This window comes from Erythranthe guttata, chromosome 2 (genome assembly GCF_056151865.1).
Source record: "Erythranthe guttata isolate IM_541 chromosome 2, IM_541, whole genome shotgun sequence".
Classification (NCBI taxonomy): domain Eukaryota; kingdom Viridiplantae; phylum Streptophyta; class Magnoliopsida; order Lamiales; family Phrymaceae; genus Erythranthe; species Erythranthe guttata.
In genome coordinates, this window is record NC_142534.1 from 13,349,849 (window position 1) to 13,367,771 (window position 17,923).

General features: G+C 33.8%; 3 protein-coding genes across 3 annotated transcripts; 1 reads left to right on the forward strand and 2 right to left on the reverse strand.

Moving 5' to 3' along the window:
• Positions 1–4,913: 4,913 nt before the first annotated feature.
• Positions 4,914–7,257, reverse strand: LOC105957063 (Thioredoxin z). The gene is made up of 4 exons (XM_012980982.1): positions 6,937–7,257; positions 6,213–6,335; positions 5,461–5,541; positions 4,914–5,335 (listed from the first exon to the last, which is right to left on the reverse strand). Exons 1-4 carry the CDS (start codon positions 7,144–7,146, stop codon positions 5,219–5,221), a joined length of 531 nt encoding a protein of 176 aa, XP_012836436.1. The 5' UTR covers positions 7,147–7,257; the 3' UTR covers positions 4,914–5,218.
• Positions 7,258–8,499: 1,242 nt separating this feature from the next.
• On the forward strand, positions 8,500–10,932 carry LOC105957062 (uncharacterized). The gene is made up of 6 exons (XM_012980981.2): positions 8,500–8,729; positions 8,833–8,893; positions 8,979–9,094; positions 9,207–9,355; positions 9,474–9,555; positions 10,659–10,932. Exons 2-6 carry the CDS (start codon positions 8,857–8,859, stop codon positions 10,770–10,772), a joined length of 498 nt encoding a protein of 165 aa, XP_012836435.1. The 5' UTR covers positions 8,500–8,729; positions 8,833–8,856; the 3' UTR covers positions 10,773–10,932.
• A 276-nt stretch (positions 10,933–11,208) lies between these two features.
• LOC105957061 (ARM repeat superfamily protein) lies at positions 11,209–12,553 on the reverse strand. The gene has a single exon (XM_012980980.2). It carries the CDS (start codon positions 12,355–12,357, stop codon positions 11,440–11,442), a length of 918 nt encoding a protein of 305 aa, XP_012836434.1. The 5' UTR covers positions 12,358–12,553; the 3' UTR covers positions 11,209–11,439.
• Positions 12,554–17,923: the final 5,370 nt, after the last annotated feature.

Below are 17,923 nucleotides of genomic sequence, written 5' to 3' on the forward strand. Positions count from 1 at the left end.
GGTGTTTGTAATTTACCCAAATTATTTTTATGAATTATTAATTTATATATTATATGGGGCTTCTAAAATTTTCGAATGTGTATTATTTTATAAATTTAGCAAATTATTAATTTAGCACGTTGACCCCGAGTCGGGACCGATAAATTTTATTATTTAAGCGAGGTTATTAAGTTATCGGGTATTAATTTATCGAGGTTTTAGTGTACGTTGAAACTTAAAACAACCCGCAAGAAAGAAAAATTCATTCCACAAACTAAAAACCACAGTAAAACGTAAAAAAATCAATGTGAATATATTACAAAGAGTAAACTGCAAAAATACCCCTGTATAATCTCCAAATAGCAAACCCCCCGTGATAAATAAACTAGCAAAAACCCCCCTGTGAAATTTAGTCAAAGGCAAGCCCCCCCGGTTGACTTAAAGTTGGCTCACTCGCGGGTTGCGCAACTGGTAGTAAGTTTTTGGACGTGAAATGACAAAATTATCTCTAAAAATGTATTTATATGTATATATATTATATGTATATATATTTTCCTTTTAATTTGATTGTTTAGAAATTAAAATATTGTTAAAAAAATAGTAAATAATTAAATTTAAAAATTATTAAAAAATTGTCAATCAAATTAAGTATAGATTTTTTTAAATATATAATAGCGGAATTTAAATTTTCTTTTGATGTACCGATAATTTAAAAAATATACAAAAACTATGTGACGATAAAAACAAAAATAAATTAAAGACCCCATTGTACCTTTATAATTAAGATATAACAAAAATAAAATAATTAAAATATTTAAAAAATATAAGAATTTATTAATTGCAAAATTCCGGGGGTATTTGTGTCTTTTTATATGAAGTCAACACTCAAATGATAAATGGGCCGGGTGTGCTATTTAAATAATTTCACAAGGGGATTTTTGCTAGTTTATTTATCATAGGTGGTTTTCGCTATTTAGAGATTACACAAGGGTACTTTTTGCAGTTTACTCATATTCAAAATAAGATCGTGTGATCAGTGGCGGATTTACTAAGCGGCTGGGGGCAGCCGCCCCCCCAGAAAAAAATATTCCAACTGTTTTTAATTGTTTTTTGACATACTATTATACAAATATGTGTTTTTGCCCCCCTATTTTTATTTTCTTCTCTATTCTTTTATGTAATTTTAGATATTCTTTATCTATTTGTTATTACAATATAAAATACAACTACTAAAATATATATTTTTACTTCAAAATTATAAATGTATACTTATTTAGCAATATTTTGTGAATAACCCGAAAAAAAATTCAGGGGCGATTAACCAAAATTATAACCTCCCTTTGGATATATTTTTTCCTAAAAAAATCGCCCCCCCCCCCCCCCCCCCCCCCCCCCCCTAAAATACTGTTTAGATCCGCCACTGCGTGTGTCGATTTTGTGAAAAGATCGTGTCTGAATTGATTATCAAATTGTTTAGCGGATACTCTTTTGCCGTATAGGTTAACATACAAGTTGGGCGAGTTTTACTCATACTTTTTGTTTTTTCTTTGTTGGGTTTTAATATATAAATACTTTTTTTTTCCGCAGTTATTTGGTGTGCAATTATGAAAGCTACCGAAAATTATGCGCAATGGACATAGTTTGGATGACAAAATCGCCCTTAGTTTTAAGTTTAAGGTTTCGGAGCAAAACATTTCTTCTATATATAAATATTGTGTATCAATATAATATATAATTTATGATATATATATTACATGAAAAATATAAGTATTCAATTATGTCCAAGTCAACTAAGACCTATAATCGTTCTCTTCGTATATTAATAAAATTGAAAACCCTAATTAAACTAGGAAAATACTAAAATTTATCAAAAATAGCAAAACGATTTAGAGCCTAATTCTACTAGATCTCGGAATTTTGTGAACAAACCAATTTACGGAATTCTAATCCGAAATTTCTATGATTTGATATTAATTTTCTAAAATGTTCGTAAAATAGCAAAAACTAACTTGTGGGAGTCTGAACTGTTGGATATATAGCAGAAATGTGTGAACAAGATTAACAAGGAAATAATCGAGGTGCATGTATTACATATTTTACTCTTACTAATACATGTTGAATTACAAATATCATCTTACACCTATTTATACTAGTCTAACCATATGAGGTGCATGTATTACATTAAATAAAGGTTCATCATGAATACTAGATATTCATGTATCTAACAATTCATGTATTACCTATTCATGTATCTTATCATACATTTATTTACATGCATATGGATACACTTCTAGAAAGTGCATTAATATGTCAACATAATCGACGTTGGATTGCTGATATCTGACGTGATTCACGAGCTTTGCTCATGAGTTTTGTTCCTTGGGTAGTTTCTCTTGAGATGGAGTTCGTTTCGCACTCAAATACAATTTGACTTTCTAAAAGACTCTTCTTTTCGCATAATTTATTTTCGTATTTCCACCGATGCCCATTAATAGTTATTCTTCGAATTAAATAGTTCTCTTGCAATTCTAATCCAGCTTGACATTTTGCATCATTATGTTTACAGGTGTTTACATTACATTAAAGTTTGTTCTGGATTTTAGCATTTTGCTAAAAATTTCCGAAAAAATAGAAAAAAGAATTCCCATTATATTCGAATTTGGAATAAAAAAATATGAATTAATGCAATTTTTGAAATTTCGCTGATTCTGAGGTATTCCGTAAACGTTATGGATTTCAGAATTCCAATTTTTCGGAATGAAAACTTGAATGAGATATTATTACCTTTTGAAAAAATCAATTTTCTTTCAAAAAAGTCATTTCCAGTCCGTTCTATCCGATTTTCACCCCTAATACCAGATAAAAAGATATTAGTGTCAATCAACTTTTTCGGAAAAAAAGAAAATCCCATTAAAATATTAAGCTAACTCCAAATTTTCCATATCCCATTCAAACTCAAGTAGCACAAGCCAACCATATGCCATAGTCATGTTCAATCATTTTGAATCAATACTACAAAAATAAATATTTAAGTAGTCAAATCCTTGACCGCCACGCAAGCATCTTTTAATATATTCTATTACAATATTTCCAAAACCTATAATATACACATGCGCTAAAACCAACCAACGATCCTTGCCCACACATTTAAACCCTAATTTTCAAAGGCGGGGCCCGCATATGATCAATTTTCCAAACTGATGCAGCCGAGAACATAATTAAAATTATATTAATTTAGCGAAATATTAATTTATCGATTAATTTATATATTAATTAATAACGTGTTAATTTATAAAATTATTATTGTTATTATTATTTTCAATAAATAATTTTTTTTTTAATTTTTTTTAAATATATATCATTCATTGTACTATTAATTCAATGTCCAATATAGCTCATTTCTCGAATGGAAACTCTTAAAGCCGCAATGTTATATAACAATATTATGTTGAGTTATGAGAAAGTTATACCAAAAGGTCTAATCATATTTTAAGAAAAGTGAAGGACGAGATTGATGATTATGTGAATTTTAACAAGAAACAAACGGCAATTAAATTATATTTTATGAAGTCTTCATAGAATTATAAAATATGTATTGTAATATGTAATTTTAAGAAATATTTTTGTGCATTATTAATTTATATATTATATTGGCCTTCTTAAAATTTTCGAATGTGTATTATCTTATAGATTTTGCGAATTATTAATTTAGCATGTTATCCCCGAGTCGGAACTGGAAAAAAATATTATTTAAGTGATGGTTATTATTTTATCGAGGTTCTACTGTAATTCATTATCCATACATGTGTGGGATAGTAACATTGAAAAACCACAAACTGACGTGTCACCCAAGAACTTTCTTTTTAATAGAAACTTCTATTCCTCTTCATTTAATTTCCTCCAATCTTCATTTTCCCCCTAATCCCTATCATCCGAAAAAACAAAAATGGAAAAAAATATATATCCTATTTTCTCTCCAAACATTCAATCTTCAACCACCTTCCAAGAAACAACCTTTTTTTCTAGATAACATAAACAAGTTACCTATATATATACTTATGTATGTCCTATAAATAAGATCATGTGATCAAATTAAATAATTAAACTTGTTAAAGTGCAGAAAAAAAATGGATTATATTAATGGTCATCATCAAAGGGTCCAAAGATTGGTGAAGGGCAACAAGTCGAAGAAGAAGCGCGACAATTCACTCAAAGTGGTCTACATTTCTAGTCCGATGAAGGTTAGGACTAGTGCGTCTAGGTTTCGGTCACTAGTGCAACAACTCACGGGCAAGGATTCGTATGTGGCACAGTACATGGAGTCCGATACCACACGAGCTAGTGATTTTCACGAGATAATTGATTATGAAAATGAAGCGGTGCTAGTAACGAAAGAGGTTGGGAAGAGTGACGAGAATCAAATGATGTCGTCCACTTCTTCTTCGCCTGCGACTTCTTCGGAGTACCCTCTATTGGGATCGACGGACAATTTGTTGATCACTTCTCAAATCGAAGAGTACTTTGGTGGGATTTTATCTTGTAATTTGGATGTGTTGGGAAGCTATCTATATTGATCATGAGTTATATTACACTTTGTGTGTTTGGATAGCTCATTTTATACATGTACTTTTTGGCTCTTTGTAAATATATGAAATCGAGCTTTGTTTTGTTAGTTTTCGTAGTTTAAACTTTAAGATGAGGTGATCATTCCAGTGTTGTACAACACTATGCATGGGATAGCATCTCGATAATATGAAGTTTTAATTAGGAGAAAAAAAACTCGTGTTTGGTTATTTAATATGTGGAATTATGAATAGGGTACCGATAATTAAGCAAATGTAAGTATATCGTGATGAATGCTGTAATATCAAGTTCCTGCTAGTGACTGTTATAATGATGACGTGGATCACGATGACGAACGAACAAACGACTAGTTTACGAGACCAATGAGATTGACATATGGTATACATAATCTCAGAATCACTTTCTCAAAAGCTTTTGCAAACACAACCTAAAAATGTTCTCTACTAAATCTCACGTTGTGGGCAACTTGTCCAACAGCAGAATTAGATAATAATGATTAATAACTTCAAACAAAACTGCCTAATATCTGTCACAACAACTTATACTGGATTTCTTTTTTCATCGACTACCTACATTTTCACAACATAACACACAACGCAAAAACGATTCTCCGAAGAAGTTCTTTCTCCAAGAAACGACCAATTTACCCCTGACTTCACATATCATTATCGAGTATATCCCGCATCATCTGTATGGGGATGAGCCCTTCGGTTCTGATAGCATCTTTATTCGGGTCTGGACTTATGAAATACAAAGTTGGTAATCCTCGAACCTGTAATAATAATAAACGTTCACGAATTGTTGTTATTTTTGCTCTTGTCGAAACAAAATATTGTTACAAGTCTCGACTTTTCTGATGTAAACTACGGAACAAGAAAAGAAAATGAGAAAAATCACCTGCATATCACGTGCAAATTCGTATTCATCATCTGTGTCGACCTTAACAATCATTGCATTGTTTTCATACTCGACAGCAAGCTGTGGCAAGATAGTAAACATTCAAGTTAAGTGAAGATCATATATATATATATATATATATATATATATATATATATATATATATATATATATATCAGAGCGATAATATATTTTACTAATAAATCGCATATAGGTTAGAAGAAAGCCATTAACCAACATTTCACATACACTAACAGGAAACGAACCACACAACCGCTTGTTCGGGAAAATATAATCGGAGTACAGAATCATTAAAAAGAAGAACAAAAAATCGAGTTGCAGTATACGTCTAGTGTACCGAATTAATGTCATTAAATAATTATATAAATAACGAAAAAATAGCTAAAAGCTAAACAGAATCAACAAGATTCCAAACTCCGGCATAACCATTGCATTATACAATTAAACCTCTTAAAATTAATACAGTCGGGACTAACAAAAATCTATTAATTCAGCAAAATATTAAATTATCAAACTAATAATTTAATACACTTTTATCGAGTTGGGACCGGAAAAAGGTATAAATAGCTATTAGATGTTTTTCTTTAAAGAATTTTTTTCGATGGGTTTCACCAACTCGTCACACGTAATATATACTAACTAACTGCATAATCAAAACAGAACAAGATTTTGACGGGTTTTTGCAAATAAAATCATATGATAATTAACTCCATGTCGAATTTTGAACATACCATTTCGAGTTCTTGTGCCATCAAAATACAAGGGCCACACCATGTGGCGTAGAAATCAATGATCAAAGGCACATTTCTCCCTCCCTTAACCAACTCTTCGACTTCTTTCGCAGATATCTTTTTCTGCGGAAAAAAAAAATTCGAGCAACAATAGAAAATAATAAACAAACCGACATTGAAAAAACGAGGAGAAAAAAGGGAACACATCATAACCAGAATACGAATCCGTTACACGAGCTAACCACTTCTCGTTGTCTCGACATTCAGTAATCAGAATCAAATGCACCAAATAAACTAAAACACACAAAAAAAAAAATCTTGCCTTTTTACCATACTACCCTCAGGGTTTTAGGGTTTTACAATACAGTTAAACCTCTATAAATTAATATAGTCGGAACTAGCAAAATTCTATTAATTTATCGAAGTATTAAATTATCCAACTAATATTTAGGTTCTTACCGAGTCGGGACCAGAAAAAAACTATTATTTGAGTGAGGTTATTAATTTATCGAGTATTAATTTATCGAGATTATACTGTACAAGGAAATCAGAAAATTTAAGTGAGGCAAAAATCACAACATATTTCCAGCAACCAAACACCACTAATTCACAAAACCCCAGGAAAAAAGAAAAGAAAAGGAGAAATCAATTTTTAAAAAAAGATGGAATCTTTATTACACATAAAATGCGAATTAAATAAATAAAATTGGTGTGAGATAAATACCACAAGATAGTCGTCGCTGATGTATTTTCCGGCAGGGGGTTTGCAGAGAAGCTTTCTTGACGGCGGCGGAGCTGATAGGATAGAGGGTCTTTGGGTAACGGTGGAGGTGAAAAACAGTGTGTTAGGTTGGTGGGTTTTCAGGGAGAGAGGTGAGGAGTTGAGCGGCGGAGGTGGCGGCGGAGCATTGAATGAAAATATGCAGGTTTGCATTATACTTTTCGCTGCTGCTGCTGCGGCTGAGTTTGCCGGCGGTGGTGGGGAAGAGGTTTTTGAAGATATTGTTTTTGGAAGATGAAAAATTAAAAGATAATTTGATGGCTTGTTATAAGGGTCTGTTTGGCTGCTTGGCTTTCTATATACTATTCTAAACTTGTTATTACCAATTAAATGAATTATTTTTTTCTAATTTTATTTTTTCCAATATCATTTGAAAATTTAAAATTTCATTTAACATTTGCAATTTTCTCTAATGCAATGGAAAAAATAGTGACAAAACGTGAGGAATATAATTTGGAACATCGTAGATATGTGTGAAAATTGGAATGAATAGGATCGAAATTGGACTTTTCTTTAGTAAAAATCAATTTGTTTTTTGAAGTGAAAAAATAATTCCAATTCCAATTTTCAGAAATTTTCGAAAATTGAAAACCAAGAATTTGGGTATTTAAATGAAAATACTTGTTTTGGGATTCATACATTGTATATCTTTTTTTTAATGAATACGAATTCATTTAAGCGTAAACCGCCAAATTGTTAGGAAGCAAAACATCTTCCGTACAATAAGAAAAGTGCCTCGTGGCAAGTGGGCTAAAACATTACCCTTACGTCTAATGAATGAGAAAATGCAACTAGAAGATATCGAGAAAAAAAGAAACACTAGTCAAGATAAGCTCCATAAGAAGCTTATGACACCTCACCAAGTTTGAGGGCGTTGATAACTTCTAAGCAATCACCTTCGACGACAACGGAGGTCCATCTTTTCAAAACCGCGAATTTTATCGCCTCTAGCACCTGGCTTCATACTCCGTTGGAGATGGGAGACCTGGAAGCTTCATTACTGCCCAAGCAAGACACGAACCGCTATGGTCCCTAGCCACCAAGAAAACCGTGTGGAATGGTTTCCCTTATGGGAGGACCGCATCAACATTAATTTTAATACATCCTCGCCGACGTCTACAGCAGGGAGAGACGAGCCTTATGAGTGGTGGTGAATACTTGTGCCATGGTACTATGGAGCAACGATATCTTTTTATTCATCTATAATATAAAATATATAATGATATTGATTTTATAAAAATACATATTTTTGTGAAAACAATAAAAAAATCAAAATTAAAAACAGATGCTTTATATTCCAATTTCAATCCAAAACAAAAAAAAAAAAATTGGAAGGAAAAAAAAACCTCGAATTTTTATTGTTTTAGAATTAATCAAAATATTGTTCCAAAATTCGAAATGTTCGGATCGGAATTAGCTAAAATCAGAGACTTCGTTTCGATTATCATCTCTAATCGTAGATTCAAATATATAGTGAATTAACCGATAAATTTAAATAAATTATTGGAATTTTATTTATTTATTTTTATTTCAATTTTTATTAGAAGATTGGATTTTTTTAATTTTGAATAAAAATAGATTGTGCGCCGTCGAACTATTTCAATCTTCAAGTTTAAATTTCCTTGGCTAAACCCTTCCCATCTCCGACCACCGCCGTCAACCACCGTCCGCCGCCGCCGGAGTCTGCTTCGATTTCTACCTTCAAATTCCAGACCCATCACTCCATTTGCTGCTATGTAAGTTAATACATCTCCTCTTTCTTTGCGCGCAGACACTTGTATGATTTGGGGATTTTTTCTCGTTGACGAATTTTTACTGTGTTTTATTTTCCGTTGATAGATTTGTAGTCAGCTTCACATATCGATGGCAGCAATTTCCGGATCAATTTTGAATTTCTCAGGTTCTCTACCTTCATTTTATCGGTGAATGTATGTAATAATATTTTCTGCAATATTCAACCCTGCATTTGTTTGTATGCTATCTAGGTTTCAAAAGTTCGACTGCTAGTGCAGTTCAATTTAAACCCCCGTTCCCGATTCGGAACGATGATATGTACCGATTCCGTAAATTTCACAGTGGAAATGCATTAGTTTCAACAAGAGTGAGTCGTTGATTTTTTTTTTTTTTTTTTTTTTTTTTTTTTTTTTTTTAATTTCAACTTAGTTTTAAAAAATGTGTTCCGATGTAATTGTTTGTCTTTGACATATCTGCAGATTCCAAATTCCCCGACCCTGTATTTTCGCCGTCGTCGGTGTTCTCGCCCGACACGTGTTTTGTCTGCGGGAAGAAACTATCAGCTAAACCAGAATGACGACTTTTGGACAGAGCCTTTTTGGTTAAACCCGATTCGCGAGGCATTCTGGTACTTTTTAGTTATTAAAAACAGTATCGCAAACGGCAAAATGGATAAATCAAGAAAACTTGGTTTTGTTGAACTTCACGTAGCGAAATGCTGACTCGATAATTTACTTTTTATGTAGGAATACTCGAAGTCTACTTCTTTTTTTAATCGAACAGCCAGGCCAGCTAAAGTATATCGAGTGGCCAAGCTTTCAGAGCACAGTAAGTATTTTTTCCGGGCTTTTCTCACATTATTGCTTCTTTGTGTTATCTTTCATTAGCTTATATTGCTCTTCTATGCGAGATTTCTTTCACATAAAGCCATTCTATAAACAGACACTGTTTCTTTCTCCTTGTGTTATACAAAAATTGTTAGTCCTAAAAGTGGTAGGACGTAATTTTCTGGGTGCGAAGGTGCAGTTTGTGTTGTGAATTTCACCTCGTTCTTCTCGTTCTTCAATTCTTTTGAATTCATTGGATCTTGTTTCACGAGAAATCCCTTTCTTTATTCCACTCTATCATTCAAGATTAAGAAAGACCATTTTAATCATATTTTTTTAGAAGTTCCTATTGAACACTTTGCCTATTTTGAGTATCCTCAAAGGACAAAGTGATTATCTTTATCATAGTATATGCGACGTTGTCGTTCTTGAAATACTGCTTCCTTTTTCGTTGCTTCCCCACTTTGCTTCCACTTTTAATGTAAAAAAAAATGGTGAATTAAGGTTTAAAATTTCAGATGTTTTTAGCAAATCTAGGTATTGAATTCACTGAGAAGATGAAGCCGGTTTATTCTCTTCGTTTGAGAATCGGTGCTTTTCAAGTTTGGATTTGTTCATTTGGAATTTAGGTTATTCTATCTCAACCATTCTTGCTATATTTTTTATGTAACAAGGTTTGATATCAGCCTTTTCTTTTTCATAAATGTTGATTGAATCGATACTTACGACAACACTGCATGCAAAATGTTCTATTAGTAATTAACATCAGATTCATTGTTTGCTAAGCTACTGTTTCCCATTTTCACTGAACAACTACCAATTCGATCAACTGTAAGATGATCATATGCGTCATATACGCGCCATAGTTGTACACCATACTCGAAAGGTAAAATTCTCAGGAATAGCATTGTAGCGAGATAGCATTAGACTTTGTCGTTTCAAATACTGAATGAGCATCATCATTCATTACATTATCTGTCTTTTTTTGTGTATTATTCTATGATATCTTGGGGCAAATCGCAATGGAGTTATGATTTTCTTTTTGTTTTTTTACGAGCCTCAATAACATCGAACTCAAAAGGCATTTATTTGTATTTGTTGCAGCTGAAAACAGCAACGCTGACTCTTGTTCTAGTGGCGATGCTTATTGTTGCACTGTCATCAGTTGATTCAGCCCTGTCCTTTTTACTGGCTTTCTTTCTGAGAAGAAAGGCATGACATCATCACTTCAAATATGATGTTATTTTATGGTACGTGACGAACAAAGATATCGATTGTAAGCATAATTTGTATCGTTCCATCGATTTATAAAATAGGGAGCAGCAGTTTGACTATAAGAGGAGAAGTAACTTATCAATGAAGTTATTTTAGAGAGAGAGAGAGAGGTGTTTTCTTCATAATCCATGAAGCTATCTCCATTGCAATTATCCACGCGGTCTCTAATACGAGAGTTCAATCGGTAACATAATAGAAAAAAAGTTTCGATCCGAACTTTACTAGATACCGGATTTTGCAGACGCAAATTCTAAGTGGTAAAATAACAATAAAACCTATTACAAACTATCGCAGTTAGTGTCGCGACACTCTTCCTCGTACTAAATGAGGGTGCATGTCGAAGACTAACTGGGCAAGAGAGGCAAGCAACCAAAACACGAATGAAAATTTAGGTCACTCATCTAAATCACAAACAATATTAATACAAGACTTCATTTTTTTTCCTTACAACAAATGAAACAATCATAACAACATCAATTGTGTTAGCATATCTAATATATGTCGACACCAGCTACGAACGACTTCATCGAATTCGTCTCGAAACAACAATATATACAAACAATTGCAATAACAAAACAAGAACAACTAAACGAAAACAAAAAAAATAAAATTATCGAGACAAAGCCTCAAACCTGGCACTCCTGGCATCGAGAACTTTCAAAAGCGCCGCCGCTTTACTCTTCCCCTTATCGGTTCCGGTTTCGACAATATCAAGAATCCCATCGATAACCCTATTCTCCAACTTCCCCCTAACATCAACCGCCACCGCTTCTCCGCCGCACTGCACGAGATTCAAGAGAGCCGAGGCGGCATTCTCTTTGGTCCTCGAGCTCGAACCCGTGGCATTGTCGAGCAAATCCATCAAGACCTCGACCCCCAACGCTTTCTTGAAAATCTCCCAGCTCTCCTCGCATCCGGCGATCTGCGCGATCACGGCCGTGGCGTCCTCGACGAGGCCCACCCGGCCGTCTTTCACGACGAGGGAGAAGAGGGCCTGAACCGCCCCGAGCTCCACCATTTGGGCCCGGTTCAGCGGGTACAGCGCCACCCCGAAGAGTGCCCTGAGGGCGTCCTTGATTGACCGGGCGGCGGAGCTCGGGGATCTGACGATCTCGAGGAGGCCGAAGATGATGTCGCGCTTGTGGCCGATGATGGGGCGGAAGGACTCGACGCTGAGGAGGCTGAAGATGGTGGCGGCGGCGCACTGGCCGGAGAAGGGGGAGGCGGGGTGGCGGAGGGCGTGGGAGAGGGCGTCGAGGACGCCGTGGGAGGACATGAGGTGGTCCTTGGAGGAGATTGAGAGGTTGAGGAGGGTGGCGGTGGCGTTCTCCTGGAGGAGGGCGGTGGGGGAGTAGAGGGATTCGGCGATTAGAGGGACGGCGTTGGCCTCCGCGATCAAGGGGCGGCTCTCGTCGTCGTTCTTGGAGAGGAGGCGGAGCTCGCAGAGTGCGTCTGTCCGGGTTTGCTCCGACACGGAGGTCAGCTTTGATACTAGGGTTTTGACCGTTCTCCGCTTCACGGCGTCCATTGTTGATGAATTGTAACAAATTCAATTCAGAGCTTCATATCAATGGGGTTTGTTTTAATCGAATTCTTGATTTCAGAGAAATACCATTTGGTGAATTGGGTTGTTGACTTTTGAGACAAGTCTTCATCTAACCTCGTTTTTTTTTTTTTTTTTTTTTTTCTTATAAATTATAGTTAATGTGGGAAGAATGAGTATTTGCCTATGGGGTTTGGTCCAAGTTGGTGTATTTTAATTATTATAAAATAAAATAAAATTGGTGTATTTTAGTATTTTATTATTTTCTTGTGGGTTTTAACTTAACTTTTATTACCATTTTCCTTTTACTATGTGGATGAACAATAATTACACACGTTATTAATTTAGTGTATCCTTAAAATTGTCTATACTTAACATTTTAAATGTTGGGCTCATTTGAGATGCCTCTAGAGATCCAACAAACAGGAGAAAAGCTGAAGCTGAAATCATCCTTAAGGAAATTATTATAGTACTGTCTAACTGCATTCAACATTTTCACCATCTGTATTTATCAGTTTTTAGCATATATTTACCATTTTCACTGTTATTTCTCTTTACCTCGAAGTTATGGTCGAAAAATTATGTATATGGACCAATATCGTTGATTATATACAAAAGAACTCAGCCACCGCAACAATAAAAATCACAATTTAAATGTTTACATTATAATTCAACTCGTAACCAACAAAATACGGGTCAAAAAATACAGAATCGCATGCATATGTTACTATAGTCAATTATTACTTAAAATACAAATGTCAGAATCGTCAAATTCATCTACAACTTCAACCAAACTTTTCACACTTTTTAAAAATGAAGATCAATGACTTTTATTAAGCTTCGATTGCAAAATCAAAGATAAACAAAAAATTGGTAATTTAATAGTTTCATTGTGGGCATCATGTCTATTGTGTGAAAATGGAATAATAGGGTGAGCCGTAGCTTTAGGCCGGATAACATTAAAATAAAAAAAAGCAGAAGGTTTATGTCAATCTCAATTCTCAATCCTTTTTATTTCAATTTGTTAACTTGTTTGGTATGTTTATCAATTGTAGAAAGGGATTAGGTTTCAATTTATATTTATTTTTTAATTATTAATCATTAATTTTCCTTTTTTTTTTCTTTTTTCTTTTGTTTGGTGTTGTTTGGGGGGTCAATGACGAGTTTGTTTTTACAAGTTATAGATTTTAAATGTACAAAAGTCAAAAGGGTTTATCTAAACAAATATGCTTGTGGTCTAATAATTGTAGTGGCTAAGTACAATCGGTTGGAAAGTTGTGTTTTCACCCAATTTTGATTAATTTTTTTTAAGTGGAATTAGTTTAGTATATATATATAGATATTAATTAGTACATAAACACGAACCCAACTATTAAAATAGTGTTTGCAAAAGTTTTTACAAATAGATTCTGAGCTTTTTTTGACACATACTTTGTTTTCAATGTTTGCAAAACAAGTTTTTGCTTTTATATCTCTTAAAATAAGTTGTTTTAAAGCTATATTTTGAAAGCACCCATGTACCTGTTTTTCTATTTAAGTTGATTTTCCAACTAATTTGCAAATATCTAAAAATTGTAGAAATAAGCACTTATTACAGCTTAATTCATAATCAATAACTTATGTGCAAACACCAAATTGGTGGTTGGATTGAAAAAAGGAGTCTCCAAGACTCCAATACAAATATCCACTAGAACACCAAATTGGTCTTCTTAATGTATTTGTGGACTATTAACAAATAAAAAATGGATTCTAATAATAATAATAATAATAATGGAAACTTTTATAAAATTCCCCTTTACACTATTAAGTTTGACAAACTCAATTGCTTTTACTTTATCAAAGAAAATCACTTTTTGTAAATTTTCTCCACATTGAACATTTCTTCCCATTCTATTAGGCCTCGTTTACTTCAATATATTAGCCTATATATATTATTTTAGTACAGCCCAGTGACATGTTTACTTTACATTATTCTAATACTAGAGGCCCAATACTGATGAGCAGCCCGGCAGTATTTGACCCTCATCCAAGGATCTCCCATACCAGCTAAGGGGTGGGATGTGTAATACTCCTCCTTAGTATTAATGTCCCTTTACTCTTATGCCCTCACTTTTCAGCAAAACCTAAAATTTTCACCTGCCAAAAAGGAAAGAAATGGGAGGGAAGTACAGAGAGGGAAACCAATTTTTTTTTTTCAATACATATCTACCAAAAGCAAAAAGACAGAGGAGCTAAAAGAATTATATTATCAGGCATTGAAAAGTAAAAAGAACAAGAAAACTGGATTTTGAGGCAAAAAATCGTCACCGTTCTTCAAATCAAGCAGGTATGGTATAATTTCCTTTTCCGTAAATCGCTAGTTACACTTGTTGTAGAAAAATATGATTTTTTTCCAGAAATTTTATAGATCTTCTTTGCCCACCATATATTTTGTTTTGTTTGTGGATTTTATGATTTGTATGGGCAAATTGCTCAATTTAATATTGTAAATCTGCCGTGAATAAATATTGTTGAAATATTTGAAATACTCGGAAATCTGGCATATTTTTTATACAAAAAATTGTGAATAATTGACCAATGTTTCGTATTTAGGATGGATGTTTCGAGTTCCGAGGACGAGGTTCTACTTTGTTTGCAAGAAATTATTTTTGAGTGTGTCATATTCTTTACCATTTGTTTTGAATATATAAGTGAAGAAAAAACCCGTGAATCATCTCAATATGAGCGTATTAGATACAATAGAGTGTCAAGAGTTCCAAATCAAGTTAGAAAATTGAGTCGTATTATTGATATTAATGATATATCTTGTATCAATAACTTAAGGATGAGTAGAGATGCATTTGGTCGTTTGTGCCATATTCTAGAAAATACAGGAGACCTTCATTGTAATAGAAATATCAGCATTAGTGAACAAGTTGCTATGTTTCTTCATATTCTTGCTCATCATACGAAGAACCGTATTGTTGGTCATGAATATGAAAGGTCAGGTCGTACGGTTAGCAAATATTTCAACAATGTTTTGAATGCCGTCATTAAACTACACCCTCTATTTCTTGGCCGCCCGGAGCCCGTAGATGAGCATTGCACAAATGAAAGATGGAAACTATTTAAGGTAACGAATATTTGGTAGTTTATGCTATGTAATCATACTAGGCATTATAACTAACAATTTTATGTTTCATTAATGGATTTTTATAGGGTTGTTTAGGTGCTCTAGATGGTACGTACATCAAGGTGAGGGTCTCGGTAACAGATAAAGGTCGCTATCGTAATAGGAAAGGAGATATTACCGTAAATATTTTAGGAGTGTGTGATTCAAACATGAAGTTTATTTACATCTTAAGTGGTTGGGAGGGAAGTGCTGCAGATAGTAGAGTTTTGCGAGATGCAATTACTAAAGAAAATGGTTTGCGTATTCCGAAGGGTAAGTTATTTGTTCGTTAATACCGGATAATTCTAAATTTTAAAAAAATATCTCTTCAGAGACAATAAAAACTAATATATAGATGTTATATATATTACAGGTAGTTACTATTTGGTTGATAATGGATACACAAATGGAGAAGGATTCTTAAGCCCTTATAGATCCGTTAGATACCACTTCGATGAGTGGGGTGAAGGAATGTCTAGACCCCGGAATAAAGAAGAATTTTTTAACATGAAGCATTCAAGAGCCCGTAATGTGATAGAGCGCTCATTTGGCTTATTAAAGTCACGGTGGGGAATATTGCGAACTTCATCTCATCATCCCATCAAAACTCATAATCGTATCATTATGGCTTGTGCATTACTTCATAATTATATTCGAACTGAAATGCCAATAGACCCTATTGAACATGAAGTTCCAGATCTCGAACAAGAACCCATTGACCCAATTGACTACATTGGCGTTGTTGAGTCTACTCCGCAGTGGAGTGGGTGGAGAGACAACCTAGCTACATCTATGTACAATCAATGGAGAAGTCGATAATAGATTGTAACAATTGTTTTATATAGTGAAGATGGTTGGGTCAAAAATATGTGCGATTGTATTTGTTGTATTAAACATTATTCAGACATTGTGTTTGTATTTGAAATTCTTCAAACAATTGTTTTGTATTAGCAAGCGTTTAGTTTGTCTTGCATATTTGTTATAAATTTTAATTTTAATCAACATCAGACATATATTTTGTTTATGTTGTCATTACAGGGATCAATGGATACTCAAGGAAGTAGCAAGAGTGGGTATAGAGCTGGAAAAAAATCTGACAAAAGTCGTCGCATTTGGTCAATGCGTGAGGAAGAAGCATTGATAGCTGCTTTAAAGGATATCATTTCCGACGGGTGGAAATGCCCAAACGGATTTCGTACCGGCTATTTGGGTATTTTAGAAAAATCTATGCTACAAACATTTCCTGGATCCGACCTACGTGCCGACCCACATATCAATTCAAAGATCCATGTTTGGAAAAGGACTCATGGAACTTTGCAAACTATGATGTCGCGTAGCGGATTTGGTTGGAATGACACATCTCAAATGATATCAGTAGAGGACGATGTTTGGGAAAAATTTGTAAAGGTAATTTCCATCTAAAATTTAATTAAAATTTATGTTTGATATAACTGAAATTTAATTTGCTTATAATATGCAGACTGATCCTAATGCACGTACAATGAGGTTTAAATCTTTTCCATTTTACCCGGCGTGGACTGAAATTTTTGGAAAGGATAGAGCCACTGGGGAGCATGCGGAAGATTGTAACAATGCAGGTAATGATTACTTGCCGGTATTTGATGACGATGCGAATGGAAATGGATTTGACAACGCAAATGAAAATAATGGATCCGATAATGAATTTATGTCCGTCTGCCAAGAGCAAGGGAGTGCATCTGGAAAACAAAATCCATCAAAAAAAAGAAAGGTAGCAAACCCTGATAATGTTAAATTCGTAGATGCAGTTCAAATGTTTTGTTCACAAACTGATTCAAGGCTTGGGGAGATTGCAAAACGTATTGGGTTTGAGTTTGATGCTTCCGAGAAGCGAACAAAGGTATATGAAGCTTTGTGCAAGATTCCGGGTTTGGATCTTACTGAAAGGACATACGTGTCAATGCAATTAGCAAAAGACAAAGAAATTTTAGACTTGTTTTTTAGTATTCCCGATGATGCAAGGGCTGAGATGATTAGGCTAATGATAACAAGACAAGCCCCGTAAGGGAGTTGGTTCTCTTTATCCCCTTCGACTTATTTTGGTATATCTTTATGCCTTACGACTTATTTTGGTATTTTTTGTTATATATTTCGAAATCGATCTGTTGCGAAATGTATTTTTAAATGTAAACTATTTATTTGTAGGGCAAGAGGGGATATTTTTCTTTAATGAATTATTATTTTGTAACTACAATTGGTTCAATATTGTAAGAACAATTGTATCTGTTAATTTTAATTTGTAGAAACACTCTGTTTAATTTGTAAGAACAATTGATAGAATTTTATTAAGTTGAAGAGTTTGTACTATGTAATGCAGTGAATATTTTTTGGCATTTTTATTAACTCACATTTACTGCAGGG